The sequence below is a fragment of the Anastrepha obliqua genome, chromosome 2 (genome assembly GCF_027943255.1).
Source record: "Anastrepha obliqua isolate idAnaObli1 chromosome 2, idAnaObli1_1.0, whole genome shotgun sequence".
In the NCBI taxonomy this organism is placed as follows: domain Eukaryota; kingdom Metazoa; phylum Arthropoda; class Insecta; order Diptera; family Tephritidae; genus Anastrepha; species Anastrepha obliqua.
The window spans coordinates 46,004,534-46,018,907 of NC_072893.1; the positions used below are offsets into that span (position 1 = coordinate 46,004,534).

Sequence of the window (14,374 nt, forward strand, 5' to 3'; positions counted from 1 at the left end):
AATGCATTTTTTCCATAATTTTCCTCTTTTAACGTCTTTGAATATATCGCGAAAAGTTATGGGAACCGCATTACAAAACTGTGTGGTAACACTGAGCATAAGCTAATAATTTAAAAAAAGAATGTCCGAGAGAGGATATTTATGAAAATTATAAAGATTTTTTTTTTTAATTTTTAGCAAAACTATGTAATTTTTTCTCCTATAATTTTATTTTATGTATGGTATAACATAATAAAATAAAGCAAAAATATATATATAAAAGGAAAAAAAATTAAAAATATTTCACTTCAAAAAATTCTACACCAAAATTTTCAACATTGAATAGATCTCAAAATTATTAATTTTTTTCAAAATTTGACAGTTTACTGCTTATTATGGTGGCACTAGATCAACCACAATATTTTGTTTGTTTGATTGTCACCGCAAAATATTGTCAAAGTATGACAAGAATGAATTCGCCTTGTTTCATTCGGTTCTGACAGCCACATGGACACGGCGAAAGTAAAACAAAAGAAATCAGCTGATTCACCGATACCACCTTTAATAGATTCGCCTTGACCGCAGCCTACAAATAATCCAATTCTAAGAAGCATTGACGACCATGTCCAAAATGCCTAGATCACTTGACATAGAGTCGCCCTATAGTGACAGGTAGTCATAATTTCTAGCAGGCGAGTAGCTTTCAGTGTCAAAAGAACCTACGGTCATAAAATAAACTTGCATTTGGCTCCCCCTGTACACCTCCAAAACACTTCTTTGAACTTTATTTGAATAGAATTGCCATTTTCCGAGTTTTTCTGTGCTTGGCATCTGTTTGTTTTATTGACTACTCGACCGTAAAGGAAATCGATAATTAAGTTGAAATTAAGTCGCAGCTAAATGCTTATGCATCAATAATTGTAGATGACAAAATAACTTTCTAGCCCAGTTGATTGTTGCTTTACTAGCGAATACTTGTTTATGTTTAAGTAAAAGTGGAGTCCGGGAGTTGAAGTGTAATGAAGTGAGTTGATGGGCTTTACCTCTGCGCTCGCTTTCCCCCTAAAGTCTCAAGTGCCTACTTTAATGCGCTAAGAGTAAGGGTGTCACAGATGAAGCTTCCATTTGTTTGTAACTAAAGTATGTACTTGTAGCCGTGAAATGTCACGGTCCACGAGTTGACTTTATGGCCCTACTCCTGCTGATAAAGAAATCAGTGATACATTACTTGGTACTTTCACTAACCAACAGGAAAGCGGAACAAAGATTACAGGTGAAATCAAAAACCTCACAAAACCTCTTCTGAACCTCAACAGATGGCACAATTCCTTAACAGCCGCGTTCCTTACTGGAAGTTGCTTGGTCGAATTTGAATGGGTTGGGTTCTTGGAATGTTTTCTGTCGAAAGGAGGGAGGAGAGAAGAAGAAACCATACAGCACCTCTGGTACAAGGTAATCAGCGGTCTAGAGGGCCATGTAATTCATTTAGAAGCTGCAAGATCTCCGGTACAAAGAGTTAGGGCAATGACGAAATACAAACTGAAATCTAAATGATTTTAAGCGAATTGATATAATTCGTAAGCCCCGCTAGGACATTGGAAAAAGCCCACTACGTAGATCACCTCAGAAACCAACGCCAAGCCCAGCCCAAACAGCATCACTAAAATCGATTTCCTATTAAGTAAAATAACAATCTTAATAAAGTAAAATAACAATCGTCTGTGAAAATATGGTATATGGAAGGTACATCCGAAAACTAGCATATAATTGCACTCTGCCAATTCACAAGAAGAGATCTAGGAGCTTTGGCCAAAGAGCGTAGAATGAACAATCCTAATATTTCGTGTAAAGGTCTAGAAAGAATGAGTTTGACTTAATTAATGTGGAGGTTTTTAAGAAGTATCGCGGCCGCCATAGCCGAAATGGATGTATGCGTCATACCGGGATGCCCGGACACGAAACTCGCTATGGGTAAAGAGCACCACAATGTTGTTCAGAGACGGCATAAAACTGTAGGTACCTGCATTTGTTGAAAAACACAGAGACGCACACCACAAATTTGAGAGAAACTCGACCAAACACCCAAAGACGTTGTAATGATGAAAACGATAGAGAGACGCAAAATTCCTCGGAGTATTGCTCTGTTTCCGGCATTGCAGTTCCTTTACTTGACTTCATACTCTGTATATCGTCTGCGATTATTAATAGCCGAAAAGCAGCTTTGAAAGTACTTTCCCATGACTAAAGCAAGTACTAAAAGTTCAAGACACTGGTTGAACATCATAGATAATCGTTTCAAGCTTTCGCCTTGTGAGGATCTACAGGTAAAAAGGAAACAGTTTGCGCATGAGACGGAGATGATAATATTAAATATTTGAGAGTATTGTGAGAAACTAAGCCTTAGAAAACCGATAAAGACCAATGAGTGTGACTTTAGACGTCGTAAATCTCGCATCGATCCAAAAAAGAGTCACCATAACTTGTCTCCATAGCGACTATTAAATAGCGATATGCATGAAGAAGTGGAATTGCGATTAATCCGCTTTGACCAAGCGTATTTTAGTAAAGCAACTCCACGACCATAAATAAATTTCTGAAGGATCGGATTTTAGTAGCCCACCACTGCCACTAGGCTGATGAAGGCTTTTATTTGGCTCCTGTTTCAACAAAAGTGGTTCGGATTTATATAGTTTAAGCATGAAAATGAAGGGATAAATCCCTGAGGAGGCATTGATATACCATCTAAATTAAGCATTTCTTAAAAGCAATCAAGCCGACACGAAGCTGTAAAGTTGTAGTGCTTATGTAATTTCATTTCACCCTTGAGAAGAAAAGATATTCGACTTAAAATTTGTGCGGCTGTACGCGTACAATACTTATATACTCGTGAGGTATATTCCATTGTCTCAATAATAGTAAGTCGTCATTACGAGTATCTAATGACTCATTCTAAAAGAGCTACTGAGCTGACTAAGCGTACGCTTATATATCTATAACTATATACAATATTATAATCAGTTTTACATATATGTAAGTTTGTTTACATTTCCGCCACACAAACCTTTACACACTGGCAATTATCAGGTCTAGAGCGTTCTGACGACTTTTTACTAATGTTTACGAGTATAAGGAAAAAGTCTATTTGTGTTTTTATAACGCCCCAACACGCTCGACTTGCTTCTAAGTCAAGTTGAATACGTAATACCTACTCATAAGTCGAGTTGAATTCGCAAATAGTTAAATTTACTCATAACTTTACTTACATTCATATACAGTGACTGGCACTGAAAGTCGCACAGAAATTAGGTGAATGCATTCTAAGCAGAAAATACGTAAGGCTCTCTGTGAAAAATTTCATAACTTTTAAGCCGTGAATGGTAGCGGCTTCAAACTTGCGCCATATTATGTCTATTGAATGGCCTATATAACTGTTATTTTTTTAAATGATATACAATTTTCCATATGTTTTTCTGTTTAGGACTTCGATTTATAAGTAAATTCGAAGGTTTGCCATAGCTTGACAAGGGGTAAAGCTTTTCCATCATTTCTATTTTAGACGATACTTTCATGAGCTCTGTTATGATCAATAGATCGTTGCCAATGAACAATATCAATAGACCGTCGGTGTATGGCATTAGACCATCTATGCCTTCAGCTTAGATAGAGCAATTTGCCTTGAGTCATACTGATTAATAATTTTTTTGGTTTTTGTGTTTCAGATAAATAGAACAGACAAAATGGACAACACCGTCCAGGTCCAATTTTTCGGGAGGTTCAACTTCAGCGCCATTTTTAAAATTATGAAAATAAAAAAAATGTTTTTTAACTTTTGTATTTAAAAGAAGTTAAATAAAAAGCCTAAAAAATGTAAATATCGTTTTTCATTTTCTTTTTATTGTAAAAAAAAGTTCCTGACAATACCCTAGATTTTCGAGCTCTAGACCACCGGAACCTCTTAACCAACCAACAATATAATTTAGAACAATTACTGCATAATTTATTTCAACATATGCCACTTAAGTGCAGTTAAATTGCATAACAATACAAGTAAAAGATACAAGTATATGAAACCAAGTATAAAGAAACGAGGTAATGGGAAGTACCTCACGAAGGTCAAGTTCAAAAACTTCGTTTGGTTGTCCGCACTTGGACATGCACAATTTTTTTTTGTTTTTGGTTCTCCAAAAGTTGACAGGTTGACTAAAACTAGTTGTATATTTAAACTCACTTAACACTTTCATGTCCGCATTATTTTGTAGTTCTAAGTGAAGATCTAACTATAAGGGAAACTAGAATTTTAAATGTGGAAGCTCTATGCGTTCAGGCTGAGATTTATGCTGTAACCAAAGCAGCTAGATTAGCGTTGGAATTTACTCCCCTCGACACTCGCACTCGCACAATTCATCGATAGTCAAAGCAATCGCAATGGCTATAATGACTAGCTTGGAATGCGTTCAACACTATAGATCCAAACCGGGTTAAACAGTCACAATTTACTGGGTACCAGGGCACAAGTGGCAGGGATTACGCAAGGAGCAAGCCGGCTTTCGCCCACATTGCGCGTGCGTTGACCATGTTAACACCTTGCGAGTAATCGCGGAGCAGTCACTAGAGTGGCGGACGCCTCTTGATTTATGCTTCATTGTCTTCGAGAAAGCTTTCGATACTCTTAAGCACGAAGCTATCGCGTCAAACACGAAAACGTGTTAAGTAACGGGGTCGAGGTGCAAACCGGTGTGAGGCAGGGTTGCGCACTACCTCCGCTGCTTTTCAATTTAGTTCTGGAATTAGTAATGCGACAAGCCTGTGCGACTAACAGAGGCATATCCTGGGGTATGTGTGGCCACTTGGAGGGTTTAGACTATGCTGACGACATATGTCTGCTGTCGCATAAATATTCGCACATATCAGCAAAACTTCATGCGGTGAGCGAGGCCGCAGCACAAACTGGACTAAAAATCAATATCGCGAAGACTAAAGTTATGCGCACCAACACCAGTGAATCGCAAGCTCTTCAGATTACCGGCACACCTCTGGAAGATGTAGATGAATTCTGCTACCTGGGGAGCATTATCTCCCAAACCGGCGGGTCAGCAGGTGACATACGTAACCGTATATCCAAGGGATGCGCTGCATTCGGCATGCTGGATAAGGTGTGGGGAGTGTCTTACATCTCCAGGCATACCAAACTCAAGATTTTCAATACCAACGTGAAATCCATAGTGTTGTGTGGGTGTGAAACTTGGAACATATCGGCATGTGTACTACAGCCGCTGCAAGCCTTTCTTAATCATTGCCTACGCAAGATTATGCGCATATATTGGCCCCAGGTTATTAGTAACGCTGATCTCTGGATCGTGACCAAGCAAACACCAGTCCACATAGAAATTCAACGCCGTAAGTGGAAATGGATCGGTCACATGTTGAGAAAGCCCCACGATGACATAACAAGAACAGCACTGGATTGGAAGCCTGGACGCTGTCTCACCCCACATCATGACGCCAAAGTAGGATTAGTTCTGAGCGATGCGTGTAACTTATGCGACGAAGAAAGAGGTACGTTAGAACTTCTGATTGCCAATGCTCTGCTCTAAGCACAACTCGTTACAATTGCCTTGAATGAATATACTTTTAATCTCTGAAGGATATTGGTGACAAAAGTTTAAACTGTTCATTAAAATTTGCCAAGGCAGGTATCACGAAAAGCCGTTCATAAGATTTGTTCTACAAAGTTGCTAAAAGAAAACAAATTGCAAGCAAAACCAGCTATAAAATGAATAAAAACAGCTGAACGTGGTTGCGGAACACAAAAAAAAATATCAGAAATAAATCCATTATTTTTATTTTTTATTTTGCGCAAATGGTTTATGGTCAATCTTTAGCTCCTGGGATTATTTCTGTGATTTTATCGACACTTTCTACGACGCGCCTGCCTGTGCTAGGTTCATCTTTAATATCAAAGTGACTGAACGGAGTCGACGAAACCAAAATTGCGCATAATTAAATGTTACAGTATTGGCAGCATAAACACCATTCACAATTTTCGCCTTTAAACTGTAAAAGGTACCGAATTTTTTCTTTGTTCACTTCAACGGTTCACACCTTGTAACTCACAACTAAATGGAACAAACAAACAACAGTAGGAGAATTTTTTTAGTGTGAAATGTCACCTTGTCAACGAGCATAAACTCAAAATTGTTTGACCGATACTTTACGAGATATCGATCACCACAGCCATCTACCGAGAAAATAATCGATTTATTTTTCCCCAAACTAGTATATATAATAATAACCAATTGGTTTGAAAGTCAATTTTGTACAGCTTCAATATTTCAGATATTAGGGAGTAGTCACGCTCTCTGTGTATTAAATTGTATTCAAATATAAAGGCATGGCGTTGACTATTCCCAAACCAGCGCTCGCCTCCTGAATTGTGAAAAAAGCAAATTGAAAAAATATATGCAATAGGCAAGACTAAACACGAAAGGGTTAACCCAGTGTTCATTTATATGCTTTACGTGTTTGTTTTACTTCATTTATTATTTTTGATTTTTTTGTGTATTCAAACTGACTAGAACACCTTATTCAGTTAACTAAGTGAATTATTGTTTTGTTTTCTTTTTATTAGTTTAGACCCATTATTAGTTTAGACCCATGCTTCGGATTCGAAAGTACATTTGCGGCCTTTAATTATATTAACCACGCCATATTATTTAAATAAAAACATTCACAAATACTAAAGCTATGCTAGTAAAAATAAAATAAAAACAACAAAAATTGCTAACAGTTAAAGGTTGCACTATTTGAAGAATTTAACAACGAGGTCTGTTAGAAAAGTATATTAACCGAATTTTTTTTTCTATTTCTAACACTTGACAAATTTGAACTACGCGCGCTTGCATAAGCAGACCTGTAACCTTCCTGCACATGTGTGAATTTTTTCCCGCCTGTCGCTAGCGTCAGTTGCCGTCAAGCAGTGTGAACGTAACATGGTATTTAGTGCTCTGGCCGGTTTTTGAATACGTCTTGGTGAAGTGGAATGCTTCCACTGCGACGACTGCATTTTGGTTTCCGGATCGTACCCGTACACCCAGGACTCATCACCAGTGATAATGGTGTTCATGAAGTCAGGATCACTGTTTATGGAGTCCATCATGCCCTGTGAGACTTCAACACGAAGTTCCTTTTGCTCCGCCGTCAGCAGCTTCGACACAAATTTAGCCGCCACTGTCTTCATGGCCAAATATTCGGTCACAATGGAGTGAGTCGAAAAAGTGCTGATATCTACCTCTTCTGCAATTTCTCGGATAGTCACACGATGATCCCGCATCACCACAGCGTTCACTATGGCAATGACATGCTCATTTCGGCATGTTGATGGCCGACCAGAGCGTGGCTCGCTCTCCGTCGATGTGCGACCGTTTTTAAACTGATTCAACCACTCCTTAATCTGTGTGATGCCCATAGTATCGTCACCGAAAGTCGTCCGAATCTTTCGAATGGTTTCCACATGGCATCGCCCAGTTTCTGGCAAAATTTGATGAGGTAACGCTGCTCCAATCGTTCCGTTATTTTGCTTGTATTCAAAAACCGCCGAGAGCACTAAATACCATGTTACGTTCACACTGCTTGACGGCACTGACGCTAGCGACAGGCGGGAAAAAATTCACACATGTTCAGGAACGTTACAAGCCTGCTCATGCAAGCGCGCGTAAATCAAATTTGTCAGGTGTTAGAAATAAAAAACAAAGTCGTATACTTTTGTAACAGACCTCGTATTGTTCACATAGGTGGAAAGAGAAAGGCCGAGCTAATTTTTATTTATATTCATCTTTGTTAATGTAAATTTAGTGTGTACGAGGTGTGTGTGTAAGAAAGAGGTGTTACTATACAACTTTTTTTTTAATTGGCGCGTGCACCCTTTTTGGGTAGTTGGCTGAGCTCCTCCTCCTATTTGTGGTGTGCGTCGGGATGTTGTTCCACAAATGGAGGGACCTACAGTTTCAAGCCGACTCCGAACGGCAGATATTTTTTATGAGGAGCTTTTTCATGGCAGGAATACACTCGGAGGTTTGCCATCCGAATGGTACTCACGCACCAACCCATTCGGCGACGGCGGCCTACACAACTAGTCTATGAAATATACCTTTACAATATATAGCCGTAGACACGTCTACTTTTGTCTCTCTACCTATTCTTAACAATGTAGATATGACAATAAAAACACTTCACTTAAAACATTGAGTTATACCCATACACGAATAAGGTAACTTTTACTCTTTGACTTCCGACTTGTTTACCCCACAGAGCAAGTTTTGGAGCCATCATTAAGGATTCTGCAGGCATATAACTCAACATGTGATCATCTTAGAAATGTTTTTGAAATTTTTCCACGTCTCATTCGGTCGATTATTTCCACCAAAAAAATCAGCAATTTTTGCGATAAGTTGTGCTTAAAGATCGGCCATTTTTATAATTAGTTTCATAATTTTAGCGCGTTGTTCTATTATGTAAAATGATACATCTGTCTACTTGACAACCTGACTAGTGTAGCATCTTCCAAGCTGAGATCTACGCTGTAGACAAAACAGCAAAAATGATAAGACTCAAGGGAGCTTTACCACTTTTGTTGATAATCAAGCAGCGATCAAAATACTGGCCTCAACGCGCATCAATTCCAGATGAGTTAAAGAATGCAGGTGGCCGCTCTCGTTTATTCAACAACACAACACCACACTTTATTGGGTTCTCGGCCACTCTGGAGTGGAGGGAAATGAAAGAGCGGATGAGTGTGCAAGGAAAGGATCTGAGCTTGACCTTCAGCGAGTGGTAGAGCACAAGAGCATTCCTCTAAACGAATTGTATACTGCAATTAACTTGAGCTTAATCGCGGAAGCCAAGAAGTGGTGGTCCCTGACTACTAACTGCAGGGTCTTCAAAGAGCTCTGGCCAAAACTGAATCTTAAAAAAAAAAATGTGTGCTTGAATTACACAGTTCAACTACCAGCGTTCTCACAGATGTTATAACGAGTCACTACGCTATTGACGCCCTAGCCGGAGGAATGGGTGTACCTCACAAAGACATCTGCAGGAGTTGTGGAGATGAAGTAGAAATGGAGTCAGTGCAACACCTCCTCTGAGGATGTTGTGCACTTCAAAGAAACTCTCCCAAATATCTTGGCGGTTATTTCTTTGAACACCTGGGAAATTTGCAAAGTGTCTCTCTAGAGGCACTAGCTGACTTCTTAAAAAGATCTGAGTAGTTTAAGCAACTTAGCTAGGGGAGGTAAATCAAATGCAGGTATCACAATGGGGCTTAGGGCCACTGAGTGTCTTGTCTTAGACAAGCAACCCGGCTAACCTAACCTAACCTACTTGACAAATGTCAAAGGTGACATAAAAAAGGCATCGTCCAGGAATTATTCGCTACTGACATCTGGACGCCACTTTTGAAAGACCCTTTACTAAATATATACAACTTTATCATCGCGCAACCAACAAGAAAAATCACCCCTTCTTAGGAACCCTATGACCGTTATTTGGCAGCAGTGTTATTTAATTCTGATTTATTACCCAGCCATCTACGAAAATGTGAACAAAATTTTTAATTATTTTTAATACACTGAATTTTTTGCATATTAATAAAATGTGATAAGAAATGCGCGGCAACCGTAGACGGCTCAAGCGTGCAGATGCTCGTATTTCTAAAATTGTATGAATGATACATATGTATGTTCAATTTATTTTATTTTAAATATTTCGGGATTTCGTTATCATAATTGGTGAATTTGTAGATATTTACTGTAGACAATGAATCTTAAAATTTTCAAGACTTAAAAAGATCGTAGTCCCGAAGTTTCGGGATTAACATCCCTAGTATATATGTGCATAAATTATAATGAGCGCTGCCTTACTATTAATATATTTAATATATAATATTTAATTCAAATTGACCATATACAAATTGCAAATTGCCTCTGCTACGCCTCTGTTATGCCTTAACGCTGTAATTTCAAGCTGATAATTTTATTTTTAAATTGCTTATTTTATTTTATTCATATTTTTTTAGCTTTTGTGTGTAAATATGTACAGACGTATGCATAACTGGCGTCTAGTGGCTTGAATTTAGCACAAGGTTATTAGCACTATAATGTTGCTATGTGTTGAAAAATCCAATCCGTTCCAGAAAATAAGTTGTTGTTCGGTTTTTAAGATTAAATGAATATTTATGCAGGAAAGCATGGATATTGGACACATACATGGACACTATGTTAAATAACTGTAGCACTAGGATTTATTGACATTTTTTTATTTTATTGAAACATTAAAAATGTATTTACATTTCATGCTTTTATTTATTCATGTAGTTAAAACTTTTGACAAATTATGAGAATTTATTTGTTTCTTATTTCATTTATATTCAATTAATATAATCCTAAATCACCAATTCGGTCTCAGGAAATCACACAGTACCATCGAACAAATCCATAGACTCATAAGCAGCACACACAAAGCATTTGAACAATGCACAGCGGCTTTTCTCGATATTTTGCAAGCCTTCGAGCGCGTTCAGCATTATAGCTCATTTTATAAAATAAAAGGCATTCTTTCAATTCATTCAATTCACTCTATAAAATAAAAGGCACTCATTCAACGTCACGTGAAATGGTTCAAAATGTGAAGAAGCGACTTGAGCGAAATCCCGATGAAAGAACTGAAAATATCTGACCGTAGGATCCACCTCAGAAGGCGAAGCATCCCAGCATAGCTGGTTGTGCGCTGGGTTTGGGACCCGCCACTTAAAAAGCCTGCTATCATTCCTGCTCTCGGAGAGCACTGCCCAACACACCGGCATGCGCGAGCAATGGAGCAACATTTCTCGTTCCCTACGTACCGCCGCCGAAGAAGAAATCGGATTCCGGCGAGCCCGAAAAAACAATTGGTACGACGAGGAATGTCATGCTGCCGCCGAAAGAAAAGATGCCGCCTATAGAGCCACGCTGCAATCGGGCGCAACGCGAGCCATGTGGGATCGCTACAGAGAGCTGAAAAAGGCCCACGAGTGGGCCAAAGTACCTGCAAGTCACATTCGGGCAGTTTGCAATGCGTTTCTGGACCCTCACAAAGCCATAGTCAAAGGAAAAGGTGGTCATATCGAGCAAACGAAAAATGGTTCTTAATTTTGTATTATTTTCACACATTTTTTGCTTTGAATTGAATGAAAGTAATTTTCGAAACTAAATTTATAGCCATTTTAATTGGTTACACTTCGAGTGCCGGACTCTCGTCACAAGCTCACGTCACAAAATACCTCTGCATGCATCTTGATAGCAAACTCACATGGAAAACCGATATTTTCACCAAAGGGAAGCTCTCAGAATAAAACTAGAAACCTAAATTGGTTACTAAATCGAAATTCTCATGTTTATCTCGAAAGTAAGCTCTCATTTTACTCTGCTAATCTTGAAACCGATATGAATGTAAGGCATTCAAATATGGGCTGCTAACTCCGACATGGAAATCCTTCAAAGAATCCAGTCGACAACCCTCAGAATGATATCAAACGCCCCTTATTATATCACAAATGCACAAATTCATCGTGATCTCAAAGTACCCACAATAATTGAAGAACAAGAAAATATGCCACGTCACACAACACACGACTCCAATCGCACTCAAATGCTCTTGTCTCAGAAATAATTGCAAATCCCATAACCTTCACCAGACTCGAGAGAAAGTCTGCAAAAGACCTCGTATGATAACAAATTATCCTAAATTATTATCTAAAATAAAATTTGTAAATGGTTGCACCGCTGGGTGTATTCCATAAATGTTTTTTTTTTTTTCTCTTAAATGAATTAAATAGCTTTAAGTAAAAATATCGGTTAATGTTTAAAAAACAGATCCCAACAAAGAAAAGGATTTAAAAAATAATAATTTTAATAATTTTTTCATGAAAATATAGGTTATTCTACTACAAGCACCACATAAATCCATAACTCCAAGTTTGTGCAAAATTTAAAAATTGCAAGATATTTTTATTAAAATTACACACTTTTTAATTCGAATTTTGAGAAAAATTTAGAGCAAGCAGTTGTATGGCGCATTGAATTTTATTAAAATAAAATGCAAGTTTGCAGTGGCTCAAAACTCGCATTGATTTTTATTAGTGCTCTTGTGCATTTCCTCGACTTTTTTATATGGAAATCCAAAGTCCAGAAATCAAATATCTTAAATCTTAATTTAAATTTAACTGCTGCAACTGTTCCGCTAAAACAAACAAATCAACCAAAAAGTCAACAACCACACCAACAATTGTGCATTGGTTTCCCCGACAACAGCAAATTTGCACCGCTAAGCCATTCGTCAACCATCAGCGTTAACCGCATCCGCAGAAAGTAACAACCCACTATGTACCACTAAATGTTGTAAATAGTGTCTATCACTTGGCAGAGGTTATTGCCACAAAATGCAGCACACAATAAGCCCAATCCAAAGTTTCACCTTTTGTTGCATAGATTTTTTCCATTTTATGCCTACAAACGCCGAATGAAAACCGCAACCAAAATTGACTTTGTATCAACGAGCAGCTCGGGCTGTTGGCTTCTAAGGCAGTCCAATGTACCCCTTTGTTCATGTGCTGGTATGTATGTATACCTGGAGTCAGTTTGTTGGCAGTTGAATTGCTTAGCCGTTGCAACAATTGTTTACGCCCGTTTGAGTTTGAAAACAAAAACAAAAAACACCTAGCAATCGAGATTCAGTCTAACAAGCTAGCTTGGGAGCGGAAGTGATGCTTTCCTGTTGCCTGCTGCCTGTTGGGTGAGAGTGGGCAGGAGGAAAAGGCAGCAGCAAAGCAGTTGGTACAAGCAACGGGATGAACTACTCAAGCTGCAAATGAATGCTTTGAGATGGAAGCGATTGGGGAAGTGCGATAACCTCGCTTCTACAGCGCAATTGAGTTGAATAAAGGTTTAATGCAGACTAAGTAGGCGTCGTGATAATCGCTTGTATGGGTGTACAGTAAGCGTAAAAAATATAGCACCTCAACAATTTGACAAGTTTTGGCTATTTAGTTTTTAGTTTTTAATTTTAATTATTATTTTTTTGTTCAAAATATATACATATATGTATGTATAATTGGCACGTACACACTTTTTTGATGTTTAGCCGAGCTTCTCTTCCTATTTGTGGTGTGCGCTTTGATGTTGCTCTACAAATGGAGAAACCTACAGTTTCAAGCCGACTCCGAGCGGTAGATATTTTTTACGAGGAGCTTTTCCTTGGCAGAAATACACTCGGAGGCTTGCCAATGCCTGCTGAAGGGCGACCGCTATTAGAAAAAACATTTTTCTTCATTTTGGTGTTTCACCGAGGCTGGAACCAGCGTACTCTCTCAATATAATATAGTTCATTATGTAATAAAGACCATATTAACCCCAGTTTCAGACCTTGTGCAAGTTTTATAAAAATTAAAATTTTAAAATGTTTAGTCCTATATTTTTTGTTCAAAATATAGCTCGTTTTATAACAAAAATAAGACCACATTAACCCCAGTTTCAGACCTTGTGCAAGATTTATAAAAATTAAATTTTATAATAAGGAATTGTTTTACAAATTTTTGGAAAAAACATTTTTTACAACCCCTTAAATTTTAGTATAATAAAGTGCAAGTTTGAAGCGGTTCAAAAATCCAATTGATTTTTGCAATTTCTTTTTGTTTTGACGGCGTTGCCTATTTTCACCAATTCAAATCAATTTTGTGGATTTCTTATACGATATGGAGTGAAAGGGCAATACTGTCAAGACGAAAAATATGAAAATATAAAAAAAACCACGAGATTTTCTAACAAATTCAAACTTGTACTGTATTATATTAAAATTTTAAAAACAGTAAAACTGTGTGCCAAATTCTTTTATTTAAATTCTGATTAAAAATTTCGAAATTTTGATGGAAATTCGGCGAGATTTTTATAAATCTTGCAATTTATCAAGTTCGAAATTTGCATTTATATAATAGAATAAACTATAACTTGGAAAAAAAATTTAAATTAAAAAGAAATAAAAAATAGTCAAAACTTGTCAAGCTGTTGAGGGGCTATATTTTTTTTGCGGAGTGTATGGATGTACGTGGCATTGAATTCTTTCAGAGGAAATTCAAATTATATGTGCATACGAATGTACATCTCATTCTTGATTCTAAAGACTTTTATATTTACAGTAAATAAACAAAAATATTTATTCAACTAAAACTAAACAAATACAGTTGAATTATAAATTTGCTCTAACTATATTAATTTGCTGTAAAATTTGCTGTACTTAGAGAAAAAGAAAAAATAGCCTTGAAGTTTTATTTATATAATTCTTTCAAAAATATCATATTAAAGTAAGTAAA

The 14,374-nt window shown here is 37.4% G+C and overlaps 2 protein-coding genes across 6 annotated transcripts in view; both read right to left on the reverse strand.

The window, feature by feature from the left end:
* Positions 1–14,374, reverse strand: part of LOC129237406 (uncharacterized) — a 105,410-nt gene that overhangs the window by 48,514 nt on the left and 42,522 nt on the right. The window lies entirely within an intron of this gene.
* Positions 6,866–7,444, reverse strand: LOC129238112 (protein GVQW3-like). Its single transcript, XM_054873152.1, has one exon. The coding sequence runs from the start codon at positions 7,442–7,444 to the stop codon at positions 6,866–6,868; it is 579 nt and encodes a 192-aa protein (XP_054729127.1).